At 35.9% G+C, this 23,290-nt stretch overlaps 1 protein-coding gene across 2 annotated transcripts in view; it reads right to left on the minus strand.

Annotated features, from left to right (window-relative positions):
- LOC150106249 (agrin-like) overlaps positions 1 to 23,290 on the minus strand; it is a 199,639-nt gene that overhangs the window by 19,849 nt on the left and 156,500 nt on the right. For both annotated transcript variants that reach the window (XM_090392268.1, XM_090392266.1), the window contains 4 exons: positions 19,328 to 19,631; positions 14,532 to 14,616; positions 5,012 to 5,047; positions 1,970 to 2,203 (listed from right to left, as the gene is read on the minus strand). In XM_090392268.1, the coding sequence (XP_090248394.1) occupies positions 1,970 to 2,203; positions 5,012 to 5,047; positions 14,532 to 14,616; positions 19,328 to 19,631 (659 nt within the window). The remainder of the gene's footprint in view (positions 1 to 1,969; positions 2,204 to 5,011; positions 5,048 to 14,531; positions 14,617 to 19,327; positions 19,632 to 23,290) is intronic.

Consider the following 23,290-nt stretch of genomic DNA (forward strand, 5'->3'; position numbering starts at 1 on the left):
GTCGATTCAACGGTGAGGACCAAACAGCTGAAAACCGGTGTTAAAATGCTATGGAGAATTTGCCATAGTGAAGACTACGTAAGTGTTCTGAGCTTTAACTGCAATAAATTTCATCATCATACACGAGACTGCAGGGGAAAAACCACCTGTCCATTCGGCTCTAAAGAACATAAGTTCAGCGAGTGCCCACGAAATAAGTCTGAGATGAATTGCATAAATTGACAAAATCACAACAAGCATGCCAAAACCAAAAACGACTGCAAACACATGGCACTAAGCAAAGAGTGCCCGACATTCAACTACTACAGACAGCTCAAAATTCAAAACATAGATTATGGAAGGCAATAATAAAGCTTGTAGAAACAGCACTGCTTCCTTGGCATGTCTTCAAATAAATCTACAATGCCCTATCAAGGCTGTCAATAACTTAACAGAACTCATAATTATAAAAAATACAGGACTGTCATTAATACAAGAACCCTACAACATCAACAACAAAATATGCGGCTTTCCAAGTCATTATAAAATATTTTCCAAAGGATCTGAAAGAAAGAGAGCTGCAATACTCGTGGTCAACTCTGAAGTCGAAGCAACATTAATTTCTCAGCACAGCAACGTGGACTTGGTACTTATTCAAATTACGTAGAGAAGAATTAACACTTTTGCTGCAAGTATTTATCTAAACTATCACACTGACATAAAATACGACTTAGAAAAAATGAGCAACATCGTGGATTTGACCATCAACCACGGCTTAATTATGGGAATAGATAGCAATGCCCATTCTGTTTTATGGTTTAACGAGAGCACAAACAATACAATAAACAATAAGTTCATAGCATCAAACTCCCTACACATACTAAACGACGACAGTAACACTCCATCATTTGAAAATACCCGAGGAAGCAGCTTCATTGATCTGACACTGGCAAACAACTATTTTACCCCGGGTTTCTGAATGGAAATGCGAAGTAGGGGAAAGCTGTTCTGATCATCGCATATTAAGTTTTAATATCAGTAACAAAAATATAAACGGAATAAACAACACAAACCATCGCATTATCATCAAGTTCTTCACCAATAAAACTAATCTAGAGATATTTACTAAAGTATTAAAAACCGAATTTTCATGCCTAATCTCAGAACATCACTTAAATGGGATCAGCAAACAACAGCTCAGCTTAGACAAGAACCAAGCAATCTGGGCATCAGAACAAGCCGATATATTCTTCCTTGATTATGTGCTTTCATCAGGTCTTAAAAAATCCAGCGATCAAACACTTAGAACAACCAAGAAGCTAAACATCGAAGGAAGAAACACGATGAATCAACAGATGAAGAAATCCACAAAACCTACAGACAAAGAATGAAAACAGACATAAATACTCCTAACGACGACTTATTTACAACTAATAAAATCGAGTCAGTATTAAGATCAATGAATCCAAGTAAAACGCTTGGAGAGGACGGAATAACGAGCGATATACTACTAAGAGCTTTTGTCGAATTCCCCGAATTCATAACAATTTACAAGGAATGCCTAAAAAGAGGGCGATTTCCTTTAAAATGGAAACGTTCTAAAATTATACCCATAATAAAACCAGGAAAAGAAACATCCGACGAAATTAGCAAATTAGAAATTATTCAAATTTCTGGAGGCAGCCAGTGAGCTAAAATACCTAGGGATAATAATAATAGATGAAAGATTTACCTTCAACAAGCACATCTCATATGTTGCCGGAAAAAGCTTAAAAATTGTAAACCTCCTAGCTAAGTCGGAGGATTAAGTGGGGATTGGGCCAACGAGCGCTGAAAACATTATATACCGGAGGGTATACCAAGAGGAAAATGCAACACACACACACACACACACACACACACACACACACACACACACACACACACACACACACACACATTACTCTTCCTGAACATGATATATACCATATCAACAGAAATGCTCACTTACCTGTCCACTATTATTTTGTGCCACTCATTGTTGGAAATCGAGGCCGAATAGCGCACGATGAGCAAATCCCTCTCTTTGCCAAGGTTGAAGCTCAGTTCTATAAACCCATCCACTACAGCTACAGCCAAGTAATCGTTTTTCACGGTCACGCCTTGAAAGGTGCAGAATAAAAGTCCGTTCTCGCTGCTCGTGCGGAACGTTAATTCAAATCTGTTGTGACTACTATGAGAATTTCTACAGAATAAATGAAGAAAATTACTGGTCAGAAGCTATTTCAGATATAGTTTTCTGTTTCATCTAACTAGAAATAAATTTAAAAACTCTGCAGAAATAGTGGATATTTATCCACTATTTCTGTATCATTTACGTCGCCGAAATAAATCCCGTGGCTCTTTCTTTGATAATTTCTAAAGACCTTTTTTCACTTAGAAACAATATATTACAAAGAATGCTATTAACTGCGTTAATTTATTAACACTTATTTATCTAATATGAATATGTATGCTAAGTGTGCACTTTTATTGAGAATGAAAAGAAAGTTATTCATTCTCAATATACAATGTTTTAATGCTCAATTCAAACATTCGCAGTATTTCTTTCTATTTCATTCAAATCATCTCTCTCTCTCTCTCTCTGCCATATCTTCATTTTTAAGCCTTCTTCTCCACATATCAGAGATTCTTACTGGAAATAAAATGTTCCTCTAGCAGCTAGAGGAACATTTTATTTCCAGTAAGAATTTATTTTCAATCAAAGGCTAGAGTCTAGCCTTTGATTGGAATCCAACCCATGGCGTCTGCCATCTCGGACCCAGTATTATGAAAGCTACCACAAGTCCACGTAGACAATTCCTTTTAGATTTCTTCAGTATTATCCACCTTCAGGAAGTTTCACTTGTAAAAAGAGTGCTTTTTATTCGTAGAATTCACCTTGCGAATGAAGGCACGAAGTATTTAATAGAGGATCATTATCTCTGTCTTGTTGTGAGAACAAAAAGAAACGTGTATAATGAGTGCGAAAATATTAAACTCAAAGAATCGATCATACATCTTAAATGATAACGAACATATCATATACCAGCGATGATCAAACGACGGATTTACGACAGACTGGATCATGGAATACGCAGGTGGATCAGTGCATCTTGTATAACTACTTTATTTTCTATAAAGTTTCTGTTTTTCATATTAAAACTTTGTTGCTGGTTTGTTAGTGATGAATTATAGAAAGGAAAACTTGGTACAATGAATAGCTTCGAGCGATAACAAAATCTGCATATTCAAATATTTTGAAATCTCGAATCCTCCGAATTCATTTCCATCGTTAAACCCACACACACACACACACACACACACACACACGAGGGGGCTGAAAGTTCTGATAAACACGTGGAACAAAAATTATATTAAAGCAACCAAGCACAAGAAAGAACATATCTTAAAACCATGTAACCCCCATGTTTCATGAAATTGTAATAATATATTCTTTTTCTTTTAGGATATATAAGAAAATTTGTCAGAGGTTTTGAAGAAATTCGAAGACACAGAGGTGCGGGTGGTCATCAAGTTTTTCGTGCTGCAAGAAACGTACGCAACCGAGATTCATCAAACTTTGTAAGAGACTTTAGGGGACTGTGCCCCAGCATATCTAACAGTTGCCAAATGGGTGACTAAGTTTAAAACTGGACATCCTGAGACAACAGATACCCACAGGTCAGGAAGGCCTTCCACGGCGATTATCACCTGAAAACATTGATGCCGTGCATGTCATGATCCTTGATTATAGACGAATACCAGCCAAAAACATTGCAAACACTCTGGGGATATCCAGGGAACGAGTTTGGATAATTATCCACCAATATCTGGACATGCAGAAGCTCTCAGCGAATTGGATCCTCAAATGTTTGAATGCCGACCAAAAGAGAAAACGTGTGCTGTCATCTCAAGGAATTCTGGGTTATTTTGATAAATCAGGTGCAACGTTTTTAGCTCGTATTGTGGCTATTTTTGATGAAACATGGCTTCATCACTATGACCTAGAGACCAAACGACAGTTAATGGAGTGGAATCACAAAGATTCTCCAAGGCCAAAGAAGTTCCGAACCCAAAAGCTTAGTGGTATCAATTGGTAACAGCTGGTGAAGAGATTTGCGGCTTGTATGGATACAAGTTTAACACATCATGAAGGATGCGAAATACGGACGTTTTCGCTCTGCCCATGATTCTTGCAGCTTCCAATGCAGTACTTACACCGCTCGTCGATTCTGCCGCTAGGGCATTCATTTGCGATACCACAAGCTGGTACGGGTTTCGGAAATCACTGGTCTGCCGGTGTGAGGGCGATCTGACAAACTTCAAGTTTCCTCTAAACGTCGTATTAGATTGTAGTCCGGCAGGAGCGATAGGACTTCGACGTTTCTTCATTCTTTTCTGCGTTCAAAACTTTCGTAAAGCTTCCGCTGCCGATTCCCTGCTTACGTAAAGCAATTTCACTAACAACGCGTTATGATAACTACCAATGTAGCATCACAGCAAGAAACCTTTCTTTTCACAAAAACATTTCTGCTCGCACCAAAGACAGGGAATTCGCACGCGTTCATTACGAGCTGCCAGCGGTACACCCCGCGTTTTATAGGACTCTCATTTGCATGTATCTCACATATTAGACATGTGGTACAACGCCCTCTACTGCTGAAAATTTGAACTAATTCTTTTATTTGCCAAAAAAAAAAAAAAAAATCCCTTCCTCGAGATTCACTTTCAGGCAAACTGCACTCAAATATATCAATTTTTCCAATTTATATGAATTATTGAAATATTTACAAATTTATGAGATACCCTGTAGTTATATTTGACGTATTTCCATAACATTATTTAAAATAATTAATAATAATAATTATTAATTTTTAAACAAGAGACATAGTTCAGTTGAAAACTGATTTCATTAATCATTTTTTATTAAACATTTGTTTATTAAAGTTTTTTTCACAATCCTTAAACAGAATTCCAGTTATGTTAATGTAAATATTGTGGTATTTCTTACCCGTCTCCTAGGGTGCGTTCGTCTTTCTTTTCTTCTCTGCAAACATACGAAACATTTTTTATTCGAAAACAAACACAAAGAATGAATATAAATATTAATACATGTCAGCTTACACACACACACACACACACAACACGCGCGACAAAATGTACTGAAATAAAATTAAACTCATACAACTGTATACCTATTTTTAGCCTTGCGCCGCTTCCAAAAACTGACAAGGGAACGTAAGCGCTTTTGCATCTCTATAAAAATATAGAGAAACAGCTGAGTATAGACTTTCCTATCCCTTTCTTAGGAAAATGATAGTATTGGAAATGCAATAAAAACCAGAAAGCAACACTGTTTATGACGTATAGTAGCTCACTTCGCAAGTCTGGGTAGGCTAGTTAGCAAAGATGGTCGGCAAACACGGAGGTTTGAATTCCAGGGGTGGGGTATTATTTCTTCCGAAAGCAAAAAAAATAAACTTGCTTTGGATGATATTCTTAATAATTCATTTTTCCTTTACGCATATTTTTTGCTTATTCTATAGGATCTTATGCTATCGATTTTGATCATTTTTCAAGTTGGGTTTCGAAAGAAGGGTAACAGAGCGCATGTAAATAGTACCTCACGCAATCTACTTTTGCTTTTATCTTTCTCTCTCTCTGCTGCTAACATATTTGATGCACATTAGTTTTGACCTTATGGTTCGTTTAATTCAACGCAGCCATGGAGAATAAAGTTCACTCATTTATTTAGTGTTTATCTTAACAGCATTAACAGACACTTTCTTCGTGAGGTTTTGAACGAAACTCTAATGCGTCTTAGCTGTCTAATGGCGAAAAGAGAAAAACCCAAATCAGAAAAATAAAGAAATGGCTTTCATTATCCCCTACCACAAATAGAATATTGGAAAAGAAAGATGAAAGTAAAATACGGACAGGCAGAAATGAGATTTTATGAATGATTAAACGATGTAAAGAACAAGAACGTGTAAAAATGAAGATACTCGAAGAAAGTTGGGCATTTATAGTTTAAATTAACAGATCAAAGAATATACAAAGAAAAGAAAATAGTATCTACATAGGATGAAAAGATATTGGCTATCAAAGGAAGTAAATAAATGTAGGCTGAAGGAAAAAAACAGAGAGAGAAGAATCAATTGTAAGATGGAAAAACCACTGAATTCCAAAAGGGTTAGGAGAAGTAGAAGGAAAATCTTTTCGTTTAGGAAACTTTTTTAAAAATATAAAAAAAAAACACAGGGTATGAAAGCTACCAGCAAATGAATAGAATCGAATCCCACTGTAGACATGGATGTTTTTGAATTTTTTTTTTTTTGTGTGTGTGTGTGTGGGGGGGGTGTTTTATCGCCTGGTATGAAACTATATTCAGTCTGCATATTCCCACTGCTGAAGAAAAGGCCTTCTCCCCTAATGGGAGAGTGCTGGGTCTATTTCTCCCAGGATGACCCAGTCCGACTTGGGGGAGTGCATGTTTGTATGAATGAATAAAAGGCATCACAAACATCCATACTCAAGGCGGAATTTGAACCCGCAGTCTCTTGGCTAGAAAGCTGGTGCGTTAAGCACTCGATCAAGCAGGCCAGTTGGGAAAAATATATCTATTCCATACAAATAATCTATGAAATCTCATGCTATATAAATTATAAGAACAAATTTCATTGCATCATCATACCATATACATTACAAGTAACGTTGAAACCAAGCTCTTTGTATTTCTATTTGAAAAGCTTTGGTTTCAAGATAATATATGCATTAGAATGCATCAGTGGTATCCCCCTCTAAGGTAATTCTTTACCTGGGGATAAGAAATGATTAAGAGTCTAGGATGTTTAATATTTTGGAAGCTAAGTATGCAAAATAACGTTTTAAATTATTTTACATGTCAAGTGTTCCCATTTTCATGACGTGTTAATATTCTGTTTGCAATGCAGTGTTCATTTAAAAGAAAACATGTCTGTGTATAGACAGATCTGTCCAGTTGTAAAAGTACTCAATTTGAAGTATTAATAAAATTAAATGTTCTTTCAAATAATAAATGGGCATAAGACATATCTCATCCTGGTATTATTTATTTATTTTAAGTACTTGCATAACCCTTCAATTTCAGGTCAATTTTCTGAAATACAAGTACGTATTTGTAAGAATTAACTCTCTCCAGAGAGCGGTTGTTTGGTGATAGAATCTGATTGGTGGTATCAGATGCCAATTATATTATTTGATTTGGTTAATTCAAAATGTATAAACCAATTTATATATTTTGAATGCTTAAATATAATTGGTTTCTATTAAACCATGCTCCGAACAATTAACAAAGTAAATTAAAGAATACGTCTAAGAAGATAGGCGATGAATATGAATGTCCATTTTTGAAAATAAATAGTATTTTTCTTCAATAGCTATCCAATCAGTATGTATTACAATTTAAGTTGTTCTCTTTAATTATTAGGATATTTTGCGGAGTGTTTCGCAAAACAATTCTTCCTATCTAACAAGGAGACAAAGCACATACTTGCATAACCCTTTTAAGTACTTGCACAACCCTTCGATTTCAGGTCAATTTTCTGAAATGCAAGTACGTATTTGTAAGAATTAACTCTCTCCAGAGCATAATGACACAGCTGCTGTTCATTGTTACTATCCATCAAGACTAAAAAAAATTCTTAAGAATAGTTTCGTAAACATTTAATTTAATTAAAATTTTAAACAGAATAGTAATCTACAGCGAGAATGAACATGTCAGAACAGTACTCTTGAGTCTAAATACTACGGCATGCACGCAGGCTATTTTCAAGAGGCTTATAAGAGAGTATGAGTACCTGCGCACCCAAGTGTCACACGTATTATTATATACGGTGCTGTTAAGAAGGGCCCTGAATACATTAACTGCTAAACCAACTGCGACCATCTTTTCACTAACTCCACACATGTAAACTATTTTAAAGAATAGAAATGATCCAATCTGGTTAATGACCACCATTCTCTCACAGTGATTATTCTGTTTTAAGATTATGTGTTTACTTTTTTTGTGTGTGTAAAATCGATGTCACACACTGTTAGAATTTTCACGAGAATTATTGGTCGCATGACAGTGCTCTATAGTAGCAATCTATACTTGTCAATCCTCCTTCTGGGTTCATATAATTGAGTATTTAAACTCCTTAAATAATAAACTCACTTAATCGAAGTCGGAAAAAATTATTTGTGGTTGCCACAGCCACAATAAGGAAACAAAGATCGTCGCTATAGAAACGACCAACTGCCTTCAGGGCATACGGAGGATAGCTCATTAAACCGCTTCACAGCATAATCAATTTTGAAGGTCATTGCTGTGGACATGTTTGAAGGAAACTGCAAGAACTATGAAGATAACACTGTGGATGAAAACGAATTACAGTATTATAATGTCCTTTGGAATGCCAGGAATAATCACAGAAATAAAAGAAAGATATCTGAAGAAGGAAAAAATCGAAATGAAAATGTCCAACCAGTATTCAGAATTACTTGACCTCCTTAATAGCAGTAATTGTTAGGGTCCCCCCCCCGCCACCAACTAGCCAAGTGCTGAAACATTTCTCATGCATCTATCTTATAAATTCCTTTAAGCAAATCAAAGGGGATGATTTCAAAACACGGTAGGAAATTAAAGCCATTATAACCTCCATAGAATACAATTCCCTCCAAAAAAATCTTTACTCAAGGGCCCTTCTCAAGACCTTAAGCTACCTCAAAACATAATTTACGAAAGATTCTTGCGTCCGTGGAAGCCGTATATATATAAAATATCAATATGGAATTTTACATCTGAGTGACACCGAAAAAAAAAAAAAAAAAAGTTGACGAATTGCACAATTTACAACTGACAACATCTAAAAGAAAAACTTTCAATTGTAAATAGACCAGTTAGTAACTCTGGTTTATGTTTCTAAATGTCGTATTGTGAAAACTTGTTTCTGTTTTTACATCGAAAAGAACATTCCATTAGTTGCAGTGATCAGCACTGTATCCTCAGCGAGATGGACTTTCCGATATATTCGACACATATCCTGCAGTACCATTTTACATTCCTCATGCCAACAATATTTAACTATCTTAATGGAAAGTTCAGACTCGAGAAATCGGAAGACATCTGCAAGATAGGATTACAGCTGTTTCTTGCGGGCCACAGATGGCATTAAAAGCACCCTATTAACTAAACACTGCTCACTTGACACACAGCTTTTGTATTAATTTGTTTCATATAATGTAAAATGTTTATTTGTAAAGCATAACAAGTAAATACTCGTATTCGCTTGCTATGAATTTGCTTACATTTTAAATCCATAATACATATTATTATTATTATTATTATTATTATTAATGCACCTGCACTAGTCATAGTTCGTCTTACAAGCAAGTCCACAAGAGACAATCTCATAAAAGCCAGCAGACAGAAAAAACCAGTTGCAAGGACTTGAACGCATTGCAAGACAACACACCAATCTTCCTATCCAAATATTTAGCACCATTTAACCAGAATCTGTTGTACCAAGCAAAAAAAGCAAAAACAGAAAAAAATTACCAATTTTTGTGGATCAGAGATGCCAAGATATTCTTGAGGAAGTCACAAACTTCAAACCCGATACAAAATAAAAGCTCAAAAGACATAGAAAGTCTGCCACAGTGAAAAAAAAAAAGTCTACTAATTAGTTCAAAAAGAAGACCACAATAAAATCGTGGAGGTGGGCGGTAGATGGCGTTGATGGAGACGATTCGTAGTAGAGGTTCGGTGTAGTGGTTGACACAGTTGTAGGTGTCCTCCCGCGATGAGTCTTCGGACTCCTTGGAGGTGTCAAGAATAATAATAATAATAAAATGAATGTGAATCACCAAGACAGATGCAATAACACCAGAACATACCGGCAATTTGACTTTGATCAGACCTTTCAGATCATTCATTTGACCTCCCAAACATCAGCCTACTTCCAACACAGCAATCAAATCAATAATAATAAAAAAAACATATATCTAACCGGTGTCATCCTTAGGTAAGCTCATTAAAAAGCTTCCAGGATGCAAGCTGAGACATTACATCTCAACTGAGATCAAAAGAAAGGGAAAAAATTATTTATTACATTGAAGTGCTGTAGTTACAGCGGTTAAAAACATTAAAAAGCAAAAATTATAAAATATATATAACTTACTGTTATACTATAAATGCTGTTAAAAATGTAACCTTATCCGATTGTAAACTATAAATTACCATTCATAGTAACTATTATTAACGCATTTTAGAATACAAAAAACGGAAAAATTTGTATGAAATTAACTGTAAAAAAATATATATATATGTAATATGTAAATATATGTAAATATGTGTATATATGTAAATGCACTGTAAGATGAAAAATAAAATGTTAATGTTAAAAATATCATCATTATTATTATTATTATTGTACGGGCACCTGATGGAGTCCGAAGACTCACTGTAGGAGACCCAATCTATCCACACAATCTATCATACCTCTCCTTGAATCCATTAACAAACAAAACATTCACAACTGACTCTGGCAACCCATTCCACTCATTCACAACTCTCCAAGCAAAAAATCTAGTCTCACATCCCTACTAACTATACCTTTATTCAACTTCTATAGATTAATTAATAATTTTCTCCTTAATCAGTTTTTCTTGTTTGTTCGTTCGGTCTTTATTATTCGGACCTGCAGCTTCTTTCTCTATTCAGCCCTGCTAATCTCTTACCGCTTCTGCAATTTTTTCAATTTCGTGTTTTGTTCTGTGAAGGATAACATTCAAGCACGCTGTTTTTTAAAATTAATATCCATTTCGTTCTCCTCTATTTCCATTTCTGCACGTTCGACATTAATTCCTACATTTTCCATCCACCATCGATACTGTCCACTCTATTAACATTTGCAGCGTTCTCATCATCTAATAGGCACTCACTTGTGAAACATTTAATACACCCCCCCCTCTCTCTCTTTCCAGTTTCAATTTCCTTCCACATATCCTTTAATTTTCTCGACGAATACATTTCACACGCACTGACCAAAATTTCACATATCCAAATCACTCGATAAAGTGGTATTTGCCACCGCTGTTCTACCACGCAATGGAGTCATATCGACAAAATCGCATTTAAACAAAATAATAATAATAATAATCTTGGTAGGTTGTTGAGATGCGTGGGTATCTGATGTGATCTCACAAAAGAACCGTATGAGTTATTGAAGGGTGTGGGGATGTAGAGAGTTGACGTAGGTCGTGTTATACGATATGTGTCTCTGTTGTTTCGATAGGTGATGAAGTAATTCCTTGTTAATGTCATGTAGTGTTTCAGGTTTTTAATGCTCAGAATTCTGTGTATCGCCATGTGCTTGTCGGATATTGGTTGTTGGGGTGTCCAGATCACTGTTGACACGATTTTCCTGTGTAGTGTTTCTAATTTTGTTAGGTGGCTGTTTGATGCATTTCTATAGACTGTTATTCCGTATCTGAGTAGGGATTCGCAGATACCGTGATAGAGGAGTTTTTTTATGTTGGGTGGAATAATGTCTTTAACTTGGAAGAATTTTGCTGCGATGATCCGGAGTTTGGTGTGTAGGTATTCTATGTGTTTTGTCCATTTAAGGTGGGAATCTATATAGAGACTGAGGTATTTTGCGTGTGTTACAGGTTTGATTTCGGAACATTGGCAGGTATTTTTGTTGTTAATGCAGCGATATGTGTGACAATGTATGATTCTTGGGTTGTGTATTATCAACATCTGTGTTTTGGTGCCGTTGATTAGAATTGCGTTTTGGTGGAAGTATGTTGTGATTTCGTTTAGGTCTTGTTGTGCTTTGCAGAGAGCTGTGTTAATGTCTGTGTGGATTGCTAGTAGTGCAGTGTCATCTTCGCATTGAAATATTTGACTTCTTATGGATATGTTATGAACATCGTTAATGTATATGTTGAATAGAGTGGGTGATAATATGGCACCTTGAGGTACACTGTGTTTTACTTGTATACTCCGATTGTGACATGTACCTATTTTTGTTATTTGTGTTCTGTTTGAGAGGTAGTTCTTGAACCATGTATGCAGTGTTCCTCTTATACCTATTGAGTATAGTTTGGTGAGTAGTATGTCATGTTCAAGTGTGTCAAATGCTTTGGTTAGGTCCAACAGTATAAGGACGGCGTACTTGTTTTTGTCGAGAGCTTTGTTTATAGTGTCGGCGATGTCTTCTAATAAAGTAATGGTGCTTTTTGTTTTCTGAAAGCCGTATTGGTTTTGTGAGATGATGTTGTACTTCTGTAAATAGTTCTGTAGTCTGGTGTGTGTGTTATTTTTTCTAGAATTTTTGAGATGACTGGTAGTGTAGCTATTGGTCTCTAGTTCTGAGTATCGTTTCTTTTGCCGTGTTTGTATATTGGCGTAATTACTGCAGTTTTTAGTTGTTGTGGAATAATGCCTGTGTTGAATATTATGTTCACGAGTTTCAAAAGTATTGGATTTATTTGTTCAAAGTGTGTTATAAGGTCTGTGAGTCTTATTTTGCCTATTCCTGGAGTGGTCTTTGGTTTCAGTTTTAGGAGTGCTTCTTTCAGGTCCTGTTTTGTTATGAGTGGAAAATACATCGTTTGTTGTTGGCTTTGTGTTGGTAGTTTTTTGTTGATCGTTGGTAGTTTGTCTTTTTTGAGTTGTGTGGTGTTGTTTGTGAAAGCATGGTTGAATGAGTCTGCTAGTTCCTCTTGGTTTGTGTCCTGACCGAAGCTTTTTGCAATAAAATCTTGTGCTGAAGTTTTCTTTTTTCGGGTTACTAATTCGGTGAGTGTAGCCCATGTTTACTTAATGTTGTCGTTATATTCCATGAATTTTTGGAAGTAGTAGCGTCTTTTTGCCCTACGAATTTTTGTTGTTAGTTTATTTCTTGTGTTTTTGTATAAGGTTTGTAAATGTGTATTACTGGGAGACTTTTTAAGTTTTTTCCATAGGTTTTCTTTTTCAGTAATGGTATTTAGTTAGTCGTCATTTATCCATGGATTGCTGTCTGTCCGTCGCCCCACCCGTGTAGGTTTTGTTGCTTTTTTGTATATTTCTGTGAAGTTTAGTTGAAAATTCTCGTATAATGTTACAGGATCGTTTATTTTAATTAGGGAATTCCAGTCTGTATTTTTTATTTGGTTATCGACAATGCTCTTTAGTATGATCGAGTTTTGTCGACTTTTGTGGTGGTGGTGGTGGGGGGGGGTAGGAAACATGATTAAACGAAGTTGAGACAAAGTAGTGATCGGCAATTTTTACGTTAATTACTGATGATGTATATGTATGGATGGGAGCCCGTATATTGATATGATCAATGCATGATTGTGTTAGTGAGTTATTGAGTATTTCTTCTCTTGTTGGGGAGTTAATGCTAGGGTTTATGTTGTACTGACTTAGTATATCAAGATATGTGTTAGTGGTTGAAGAAGCGTGGTCAAGAGTATTTATGTTAATGTCTCCTGTTAGGACGAGCCTGTATGTTGTACGCGGTTCGATGCCGCTTAGCCATGTTTCTAACTCTTGAAGAAAACTGAGTGGATTATTATCTGGGGGTCTGTATATTGTGTTTATTGTGTTTTTGATACTATTGTGGCTATTTGTGAGTTCCAAAATTAGTGTTTCCGCGTGTTCGAAGTTTGTTTGTTTTTCTGTCACATTGTATTTTTCTTTGATAAATGCCACAATTCCACCTCCTCTTTTGTTTGGTCTGCATAAGTTGTAGGTTTGATAATTATTTATGTTGTATGCGTAAATTTCTGTGTCGTTTATTGCAACTTCGGTCAGTATTAGCGCATCTATGTTTATCATGGTATAATTGAGCTGTGTTATCAATGTAAGCCAGTGTTTTTTTATACTTCTTATGTTTGTGTGTATGATAGTGAAGTTGGTGTTGGTGGAAATGTTGTCTGACCATTTCTATATATAATAATATATAATATATAATAATAATAATAATAATAATAATAACGATAATAATACAATGTTTACTTACAAACTGAATAGTTCAGCTAATCACAAACCTGTTTAAAACAAAATTTACAATAAGTTAAACCTAATATTATGAACTAAAATGCGAAAACGTTACTTATCCTTCAGGAGCGCCAAAACCAATCTACACACAAGCGAACATCATTACATTCACTTCATAGTTTATTATAATTTTTATTGACACTTGAAATGCTTGCTCTGTTATTTTCCAAGTAGCAAGTTTAATTGTGTTGGTGTTTTATGAAATTAAGAGTGTATCATAAATGAATTTAGGAAAAATCATATAGATCCTCTGATTCTTGTTGTTGCAAGGCGTCTCCATATTCGAACTATAGACATCCTAGAATAAATAATCTCAGTACTTTGTAACTCATATTTCATTATTACTATGTCATCTGTATATATAAATAGAAATAACAGAAAAAGATATAAAAAACATTTTCAAGATATATAACTATTTTTGTCCAAAAAAAGAAAAAAACAGTTTGCAACTAACCTAGAAATTATTTTATCAGGGAATCTGAGAAACAAATTGCCATCGAAACTGACGGGTTGTTCTTCTGCACCAATTTTGTCCATATCTACAAAGAAATAAATAACGTATTAGAATATGTGGTTGTGAGAAACTATAGCACATAAGGAATATTATATATTGAATCAGATCGCCTTCTCAAATTCTTTCGTTCATTCTGATTTATACCAAATCAATCATAGAAGAAGGTAAAATTAGAATTTTCTTTTATTCAATTTCGATTACTTTACTTTCCAAACTCTTTACTAAATTGAATGTAACCCTACTTAAGCACTAAGACACGATAACTTCGAATTTGTGGAGTGAATCAGCAAATCAGCCTAGTCAAAATGAGAAAGTGCCCCCCCCTTCTTTCTCTCTCTCTCTCTCTCTCCTTTGTACGAAACTGTTTTAAGGGAAACAAGAGGATTAAGTTAAGAGGGAAGTTATCTCGGATGGTCATTACATCAGTTGTTTACTCTACCACGCTGCCGCTGCCTGCCTTATGCCATCATGATGTTAGGTGTTATCGCATAATCACACAAAGAAACAGCGAGCCTACGGCGTCATCTTTTCTACCAATAATGATCCGAACAATCGCCTTCTTGTCCCTACAGGACAGCACACTCCATGTCCCTCTGGATTTGGATCCGGACGACGTCAGAAGAATCATAGATGCTCTTAATATAAAAAAATCGTTTGATCCCAATAGTGTCTTTCTAACTGTGCCAAAATTATGTTCTCTAGAACTACCCACTGTGCAGTGTTGTCTTCGCATCATCTCTTATTCTAGTAGCACCACAACTGGGAAGTCAGTGTGTATCCAGTCTTTTCCAAAAAAAAGGAAGGATAAAAGTCTTCTGTCGAACTTTTGAGTAATTGCTCTCATTCGATCCTCTCGAGAACAATTAAATCTAGTCGCCAACTAGTGGAACATTTTCTAAGCCTTTTTTTCGACCGGTTCCCGAGTTAGTCGATCTCTGGCACAGGCAAGCGGGTTTTTTCTCCCGGAAACTCGGATTTTACGTCCCGTAAACTCAAGAAAATCGGAGACCCCACACTATTTTCAGACATTAAAAATATTGTGTTAGGGTTAGGGAACACGAGATGGCGGTACTTGTTAGCAGTCTTCTTCACTGCGTACCGATTAATTAGTGATAGCCTTGGGCCAGCTATCTCTGATTGGCTACCAGTGGAGATTGAACTGCACACTCAGTCTCCAAATTAGATGCGGGCTAAAACGGTCTCGCCTACTTCCTATACGGGAACAAAAAGGCGTTAGCTAATTTTTTTTTTTTTTAAATACAGAAGCCAGCACTCGATGTACAGAAGAACTTCACGCACACGCCAAAAGTGACGCCTAACAATGGTTCAAGGTTGAATGAAAACAATTGGTTACACTCAAAATGAAGTATAGTTTCTCCAGTATGAAGAAACTCTATCAACTAGGAAGTAGACATTGTTCGAAGTTTATTTGTCAATCGTTCCATTCCGAATGAAAATGGAAACAAAGTCAATGCTTGCAGCTGCGAAGTGATTCAAATGGGGAGTGTTGTTAAAAGGGACTTCAGGTGACTCTTCATTTTTTACATCGTGCTGACCGCAGTGCTCAAATGTGGAAAGAAACAGCCACATGGAAGAGGTATCCTCCATGTTTCTCTTGGCGATATAAGGTGAAAAAGATGATAATATGATGGAAAATGCTATTACATAATCGAGGAACAACAAACATTTCAATGTGTAAGTTTATGAATCACAAAGGATATATGCTACTTTTTCCTGCCCTCTTAGGAATGAAAACCAGAAAAACATCAGAGATTGATGTGTTTGCTGATTTGGAAACATTTAGGAAGACTTTCACCAAAGAGATTAGGAAACTTACACCGCCCACTTAATATTCTAACATCTCAATAAATTTCAAACTATAACGACTAAGTTTTCCCGTTTTAATTTTGTAACGAAAGTTAAGCTTTCGTTTCAGTCTGTTGAACAGAAAAGCCTTTATTTGCTGCTTCTTCAATCACGTTCCAAACGTACAGTTTCAAGGGTTCCCCCCTCCCCCCCAATTCTTTGTTGTTGATGATGTTGTTATCGGTGGGTACTGCGATGGCAACAATCCAAACTTGTTGATGTTGAATAATTGCGATGTCAAGTCTATTGAGTTCCAACGGCCAATAGGTTTGTATTTTAAAGTCCAGAAACTTTTTGCTATTTCTTTTTCCAAAAGAAATAGCATGGTGGCATATTTTATAAAAATATGCCACCATATTTTTACATATGTACCAATGAATTATTTTGGCCACTTGATCATGGCGTTATTTAAAATCAGTTTGGGCTGTCTTGCTGCAGGCACTGATTAGATGTTCTAAACTCTCACCTTTCTGATCACATAAATCAGCATTTGCTGTTATTATTGATGTTCAAAATGTTTGTTTTGATTGCATTAGTTTGTAATGCCTTAGTATCGATGATTGAGTATCAATTTTTTCCTTAGTATCTCGAGGAAATCTGCCATGCAAGGGGTTATTTTTCCAGCGAATATATCGGTTATTTTGCTGTTTCTTTTTGTAATCGGATTTGTTTTCTATTATTTTTAGAAGGGTTTCTTATGAAATGGCTTGAAGCATTTGCGCAGTGCTATTGTTGATGTAATTTTTTGAACTAAAATTCTGTCACAATGTGTCTCACTCGCAGCAGACCCCGCCCACCTGTTCTTCCTTGTAGGTACAGCCGGCCAACATCACTTCGTGGATGTAATGCATGCTGCATAGTCATTAATGTTTATAGTTTTGCGGTCCAATTTGTCTAGGTCTTCTTTTGTCCAATCTGTTATGCCAGCTTGTATTGGACTACTTTAGACCAAGAGTTCATTACTCAGAGGCAGAATATTTCTGCCTCTGTTTGTGTATTTCATTGCTGCCTGACATTTAACTTTCGAGTTGAGAATATTACTGCTTCTAATATTCCTAGGTATTTATAGTGTTCGTGATCTGAAATTATTTTTATATTTCTCATGATTAAAATTGCTAACGTCATTAATTTTTCTTCGTTTAATAGATAAAATTGCACACTTATCCAAACCAAATTCCATTTTGATGTCGTGACTGAAAATACGAGTCTATTTGTTGTGCTGATTTTTCATAGAACTGCAAATCATTCACATACAGTACAGAGGAAATTTGAATATTATATTTAGGAATTTCATATCCAAGTTTTGTTTTCTTCAAAATCATAGATAAAGATATCAAAGAAATGTTCAAGAGTAATGGAGACAAGGAATCATCTTTGAAAATTCCACGTTTAATGTTAATATCTCCAAATAGTTCATTATTGACTATTAAAGATGTATTCCATGATTTCATATCAGCAGCGAGAAATGAACATATGTTTTTTGCTAATTCCAAATATTTGTAGTGATTTTAGGATCCAGGAGTGTGGGAGGGAATTTAATGCTTTCTTATAGTCTATCCATGCCATGTTTAAGTTAGTTTTTCGCCTTTTTGAATTTATGAGGATCATTTTACCAATAAGGATCTGGTCTTTTGTTTACTCTAGATTTTAGAAAATTTCCTTTTTGTTCAATTGGATAAATCTGACAAGTAGTGGTAAATGGAATTTGCTATGATTGCAGTGAACAGCTTAAAGATAATTGGTAAGCATGTTATTGAACGACAGTTACTTGGCTCAGCGGTATCCTTATCTTTCATGAAGAGAAAAATATCATCCAGTCTTCCACTGGGCCTGACTGCAACAAACAATTACATTGTTCTGCCATTCGACCATCTAGACTGATTAGATACTTTTACCAAAATCCATGTAGTTCGTCTTTGCCAGTTTTTTTTTTTTTAAGCTTCTGCACTGACCATTTCTTTAGTAATAACGACATTTTGCATTTATTTTTGTTTTATTTCTGATTCTATTTCCTTAATACATGAGGCATCTTTATTATATTTAATAGGACTATCCCAGATTGACTTCCAAAATTCGAGTGTTTCTTCTTTATCTGGTGAATGATCGCTTGCCTTGTATTTCTCTGTAGAGACTGAAAGAAGTGACGTTGGTTCAGTCGAAATTACATATTTTGTACATATTCTTCATTCATATCTTTTGATTTTCTGTGCAGTCGCTATAATTCTTTGCTTTCGTTCTTGGGTAACTTCGGCAATTTTTTTTTTTTTTTTTTGAGACCAGACCTGCGCAAAAAAAAGTCCAAGTGAGGTTGTATTAAGGCACTGTAAACAAGCAAAACGACTTACTTATCCTTACGTATGAAGGTCTTACGTATAGTTGTATGTCATGTGCTAAATCCTTCCCACTATTATTAATGCAAAGATTGATAATAATGGGCCAAACTCTAATCACTGACGTACACTATTGGTCGCATGAAATATTTTTGATGATATTTTTCTTAAACGATATTTTTATGCTTTTTTTAAAATTAATTTTATATATCTGTTGTATTTTATTTATTACCTGGTACGGAAACTCTGCTTTAGTTACTTGGAAACATGGAACTTTTCAACTTCAGGCCTGTAATAAATGGCACGCTGGTGTCATACCGAGCATTTAAATTCATCTCCGACATGAAGACAATCACAAACATCGATATCAAAGGGACTTTGACAAGTGGCTTGCTGGTTAGTAAGCGGACACGCTAACCGTTCAGCCAACGTTATTACAAATTACAAACCTTATAAAAATTATCATATTATCACATTACAATCATTATCACAAATGTTTGCAGTATGAACATGCTGTTTCAAATACAAATGATTACTCACATTTTTCACATGCTATTCCTGAATAGGCAACTGAACATCGACAGTGGAAATGATTTAACTGAGGTAGACATACGCCACCATGGGCGCAAGGATTAGGACTACATGGAGGGCCGTAGAAGTGAGTAATATCTCTTGCAGATTTGGCAGACCGCCTTAGTTCTTCCAAAACTTCGCCATTGAGAATAAGCCTCTGTATGGCACCATTGAATTTCGACGCAATTCCTGATTCCGGATTAATGGTAGATAGATGTCGATAACCTCCAACGTAAAGTGGAAGTTCCAGATTAAGCTCATTGAGGGGTTCCTATAATGAATATATAAATTTTTAAATTAATATTTTATCTTAAGAGAAAATTTTTAGAGGAAACTTTTTTTCACATGAAAATGTGAAAAAAAGTTTAAGCCCTGCCTTTGTTACCTTCAATCGAATTACCGAACCTTTACATTTTTTACCTTTATCAGCCTCAAAACAGAACCTAACCAGTTAGCAAATTAGCTACAGCAGTTTGTTTTCGCTAATCATGTTTTATTAAACTTTATGTTGACAAACTTATATGAATATCTGACTGTTTAAAAAACCTATTCTTTTAGCAAACTTTCATGCAACATTCGCGAATATTTGGAGACGAATTTCCCATATAATAACTTTCCAATACACATTAATGATTGAACGTGTTGGTTTCTCTTTCAACTGATTTTCTAATTCTTTTCAGAGTGGATCATAAGATTTACATCGTGACTCCATGTTGGTCAGTACAACTGTATACAATTTCGCACTCCCAATCCTATAGCTCTAGAAGCACGACGTGATGCACTATCATCGACACTCTACTGAATGTTTGAATAGAACCACCACAGTACACGCTGCTATGAGAAATCACTGAGCCACAATAATATTGCACCACAGGTCGCAAATGGGACAATTCACTCTGGTAAATATTCTCATGGCAGCTGCATTAGGTTTACATCGTGACTCCATGTCGGTCAGTACAACTGTATACAATTTTGCATTCCCAATTCCAAACATGTCTGTCTCACTCGGAGAGTGGGTATCACGATTCATTGCTCACGCATGGACACACACACACACAAGCACGGACGCGAACGGAAGTGCCTGAAATCGCTCCTGTTTTTAACTTGATTTTGTGCGATATCGAACAGAAAAAATGGATGTATCTAGTATCGACTGATAGCTCGTACAGTGCTCTATCTAACAGTGAGTAATTTACTCTATAGTTTCATAATGCTAAGCGCGTATGACTGAAATTTTATTCCATCTTTTTGAACTGAATACTGCTGTGGTCAGACTATCTATTGTTCAGCTATCTCAAAGACAACATCCTGGTCATAATAAGATTAGCTGCTACAGCAAGGGCTAACACTTTTGTACCTCCCAACTACTGCCACTGGGAGGTACAAAGGACACAAGAAACAACCCTCGGAAGCCTAATTTATTGGAAGCGTCACTTCTAGGAACAAGCAGAAAAACTGTAAATACGCTATCTTAAACTTTGTATCTTAGGAAGCGTAGCAGTTCAATAGGAAAGCTATAACACACAGCTTTAAGTAACATTAAGATGGCAGCATGGGACAAATTTGAGTTCGATAAAGCCCTAGATCTGCTGCATAAGGTTGCCAAAGTAAGCGGCAATCTAAGAAATGATTTTAAAAAGGACATACTAACTGCAGTGAGCGAACTAACGAAGGATTTAATAAAATGAGAAATGCAACTAAAGTATCGATAGAATGAGCCTGTGTAGCTCAGTGGATGTGGCGTTTGCACACCACAGCGCTTGGCCGCACGAAGGAAGACTTGATTTCGAGTCGGCAACTAAAGGAAATTTCTAAGCCTTTTGTCAACTGGTTCCCGAGTTAGTCGATCTCTGGCATGGGCAAACGGGTTTGTTTTTTCTCCCAGAAACCCGGGTTTTTCGTCCCGTAAAATCAAGAAAATCGACCGTAGAACCCACATTATTTCATACATTAAATACGAGTGTTAGGGTTTGGGACCGCGAGATGGCGGCACCTGTAGAGCCGTCTCTCTTCATTGCATGCCGCTTAATTAGTGATAGCCTTGGACAAGCTATCTATGATTGGGTACTAGTGGAGATTGAGCTGCCCACTCAGTCTCCAAAAAGTTAGATAGGCTAAAAACGGTCTCACCTACTCCCTATATATTACGGGAATAAAAAGGCGTTAGCTGATTTTTTTTTTTTTTTTGATTTTAGTATCGATAGAACAACAGACTACTACAAACAACCAGGGACAGTCTAACATAGCTCAGCCTACTCAGCTATACTTGCCAGTCGTTAAAAACAACGCTAAAAACAAAGACGAATCTGAAAACAATCCTTGCTATAAATGAATAGTAAAACCGATAGCTCAAATAAACGACGAAGATTTCTTCGCTGTTTAGTTGAACGATACAGACTTGCTACATAACGAAATATCTAAGGGTTGCAAAGACACATTAGTAGAAAATCCCAGTAAGAAGCATCTTCCAAGGCTTATAATATATGATATTCCCAGTCAAATTGATACGAACAACGCAATAGACTCAACCCGCACGCAGAACGAAGAACTCTTCATTGGAGAAACAAAAATGACACAGACATTTATCATGACAAATAAAAAAAAAAACGAACAAAAGAAAGGACCAAATTGCTGAAAACCGGTGTTAAAATGTTATGGAGAATTTGCCATTCTGCAGACTACGTAAGCGTTATGAGATGCTTTAACTGCAATAAATTTCGCCATCATACACAAGACTACAGGGGAAAAACCACCTGTCCATTCTGCTCTAAAGAACATAAGTTCAGCGAGTGCCCACGAAATAAGTCCGAGATGAATTGCATAAATTACCAAAATCACAAGAAGCATGCCAAAACCAAACACGACTGCAAACACATGGCACTAAACAAAGACTGCACGACATACAACTACTACCAACAGCTCAAAATTCAAAACATAGATTATGGAAAGCAATAATACAGCTTGTAGAAACAGCATTGCTTCCTTGGCATGTCTTCAAATAAATCTACAATGCCCTATCAAGGCTGTCAACTTAACAGAACTCATAATAATAAAAAATATAGGACTGTCATTAATACAAGAACCCTACAACATCAACAACAAAATATGCGGCTTTCCAAATCATTATAAAATATTTTCCAAAGGATCTGAAAGAAAGAGAGTTGCAATACTGGTGGTCAACCCTGAAGTCGGGTCAATATTAACTTCTCAGCACAGCAACGAAGACTCGGCACTTATTGAAATTACGTACAGACTAATTGAAACTTTTGCTGCAAGTATTTATCTAAACTATCACAGTGACATAAAATACGACTTGGAAAAAATGAGCAACATCGTGGATTTGACCATCAACCACGGCTTAATTATGGGAATAGATAGCAATGCCCATTCTGTTTTATGGTTTAACGAGAGCACCAACAATAGAGATAAGCATAGCATCAAACTCCCTACACATACTAAACGACGACAGTAACACTCCATCATTTGAAAATACCCGAGGAAGCAGCTTCATTGATCTGACACTGGCAAACAACTATTTTACCCCGGGTTTCTGAATGGAAATGCGAAGTAGGGGAAAGCTGTTCTGATCATCGCATATTAAGTTTTAATATCAGTAACAAAAACATAAATGGAATAAACAACACAAACCATCGCATTATCATCAAGTTCTTCACCAATAAAACCAATTTAGAGATATTTACTAAAGTATTAAAAACCGAATTTTCATGTCTAATCTCAGAACATCACTTAAATGGGATCAGCAAACAACAGTTCCGCTTAGACAATAACCGAGCCATCAGGGCATCAGAACAAGCCGATATATTCTTCCTTGATTATGTGCTTTCATTAGGTCTGAAAACATTCAGCGACCAAACACTTAGAACAACCAAGAAGCTAAACATCGAAGGAAGAAAATCAGTACCTTGGTGA

Source organism: Typopeltis vanoorti, chromosome 5, assembly GCF_054136105.1.
Source record: "Typopeltis vanoorti isolate ZY-2024b chromosome 5, IOZ_Tvanoo_1.0, whole genome shotgun sequence".
Classification (NCBI taxonomy): Eukaryota; Metazoa; Arthropoda; class Arachnida; order Uropygi; family Thelyphonidae; genus Typopeltis; species Typopeltis vanoorti.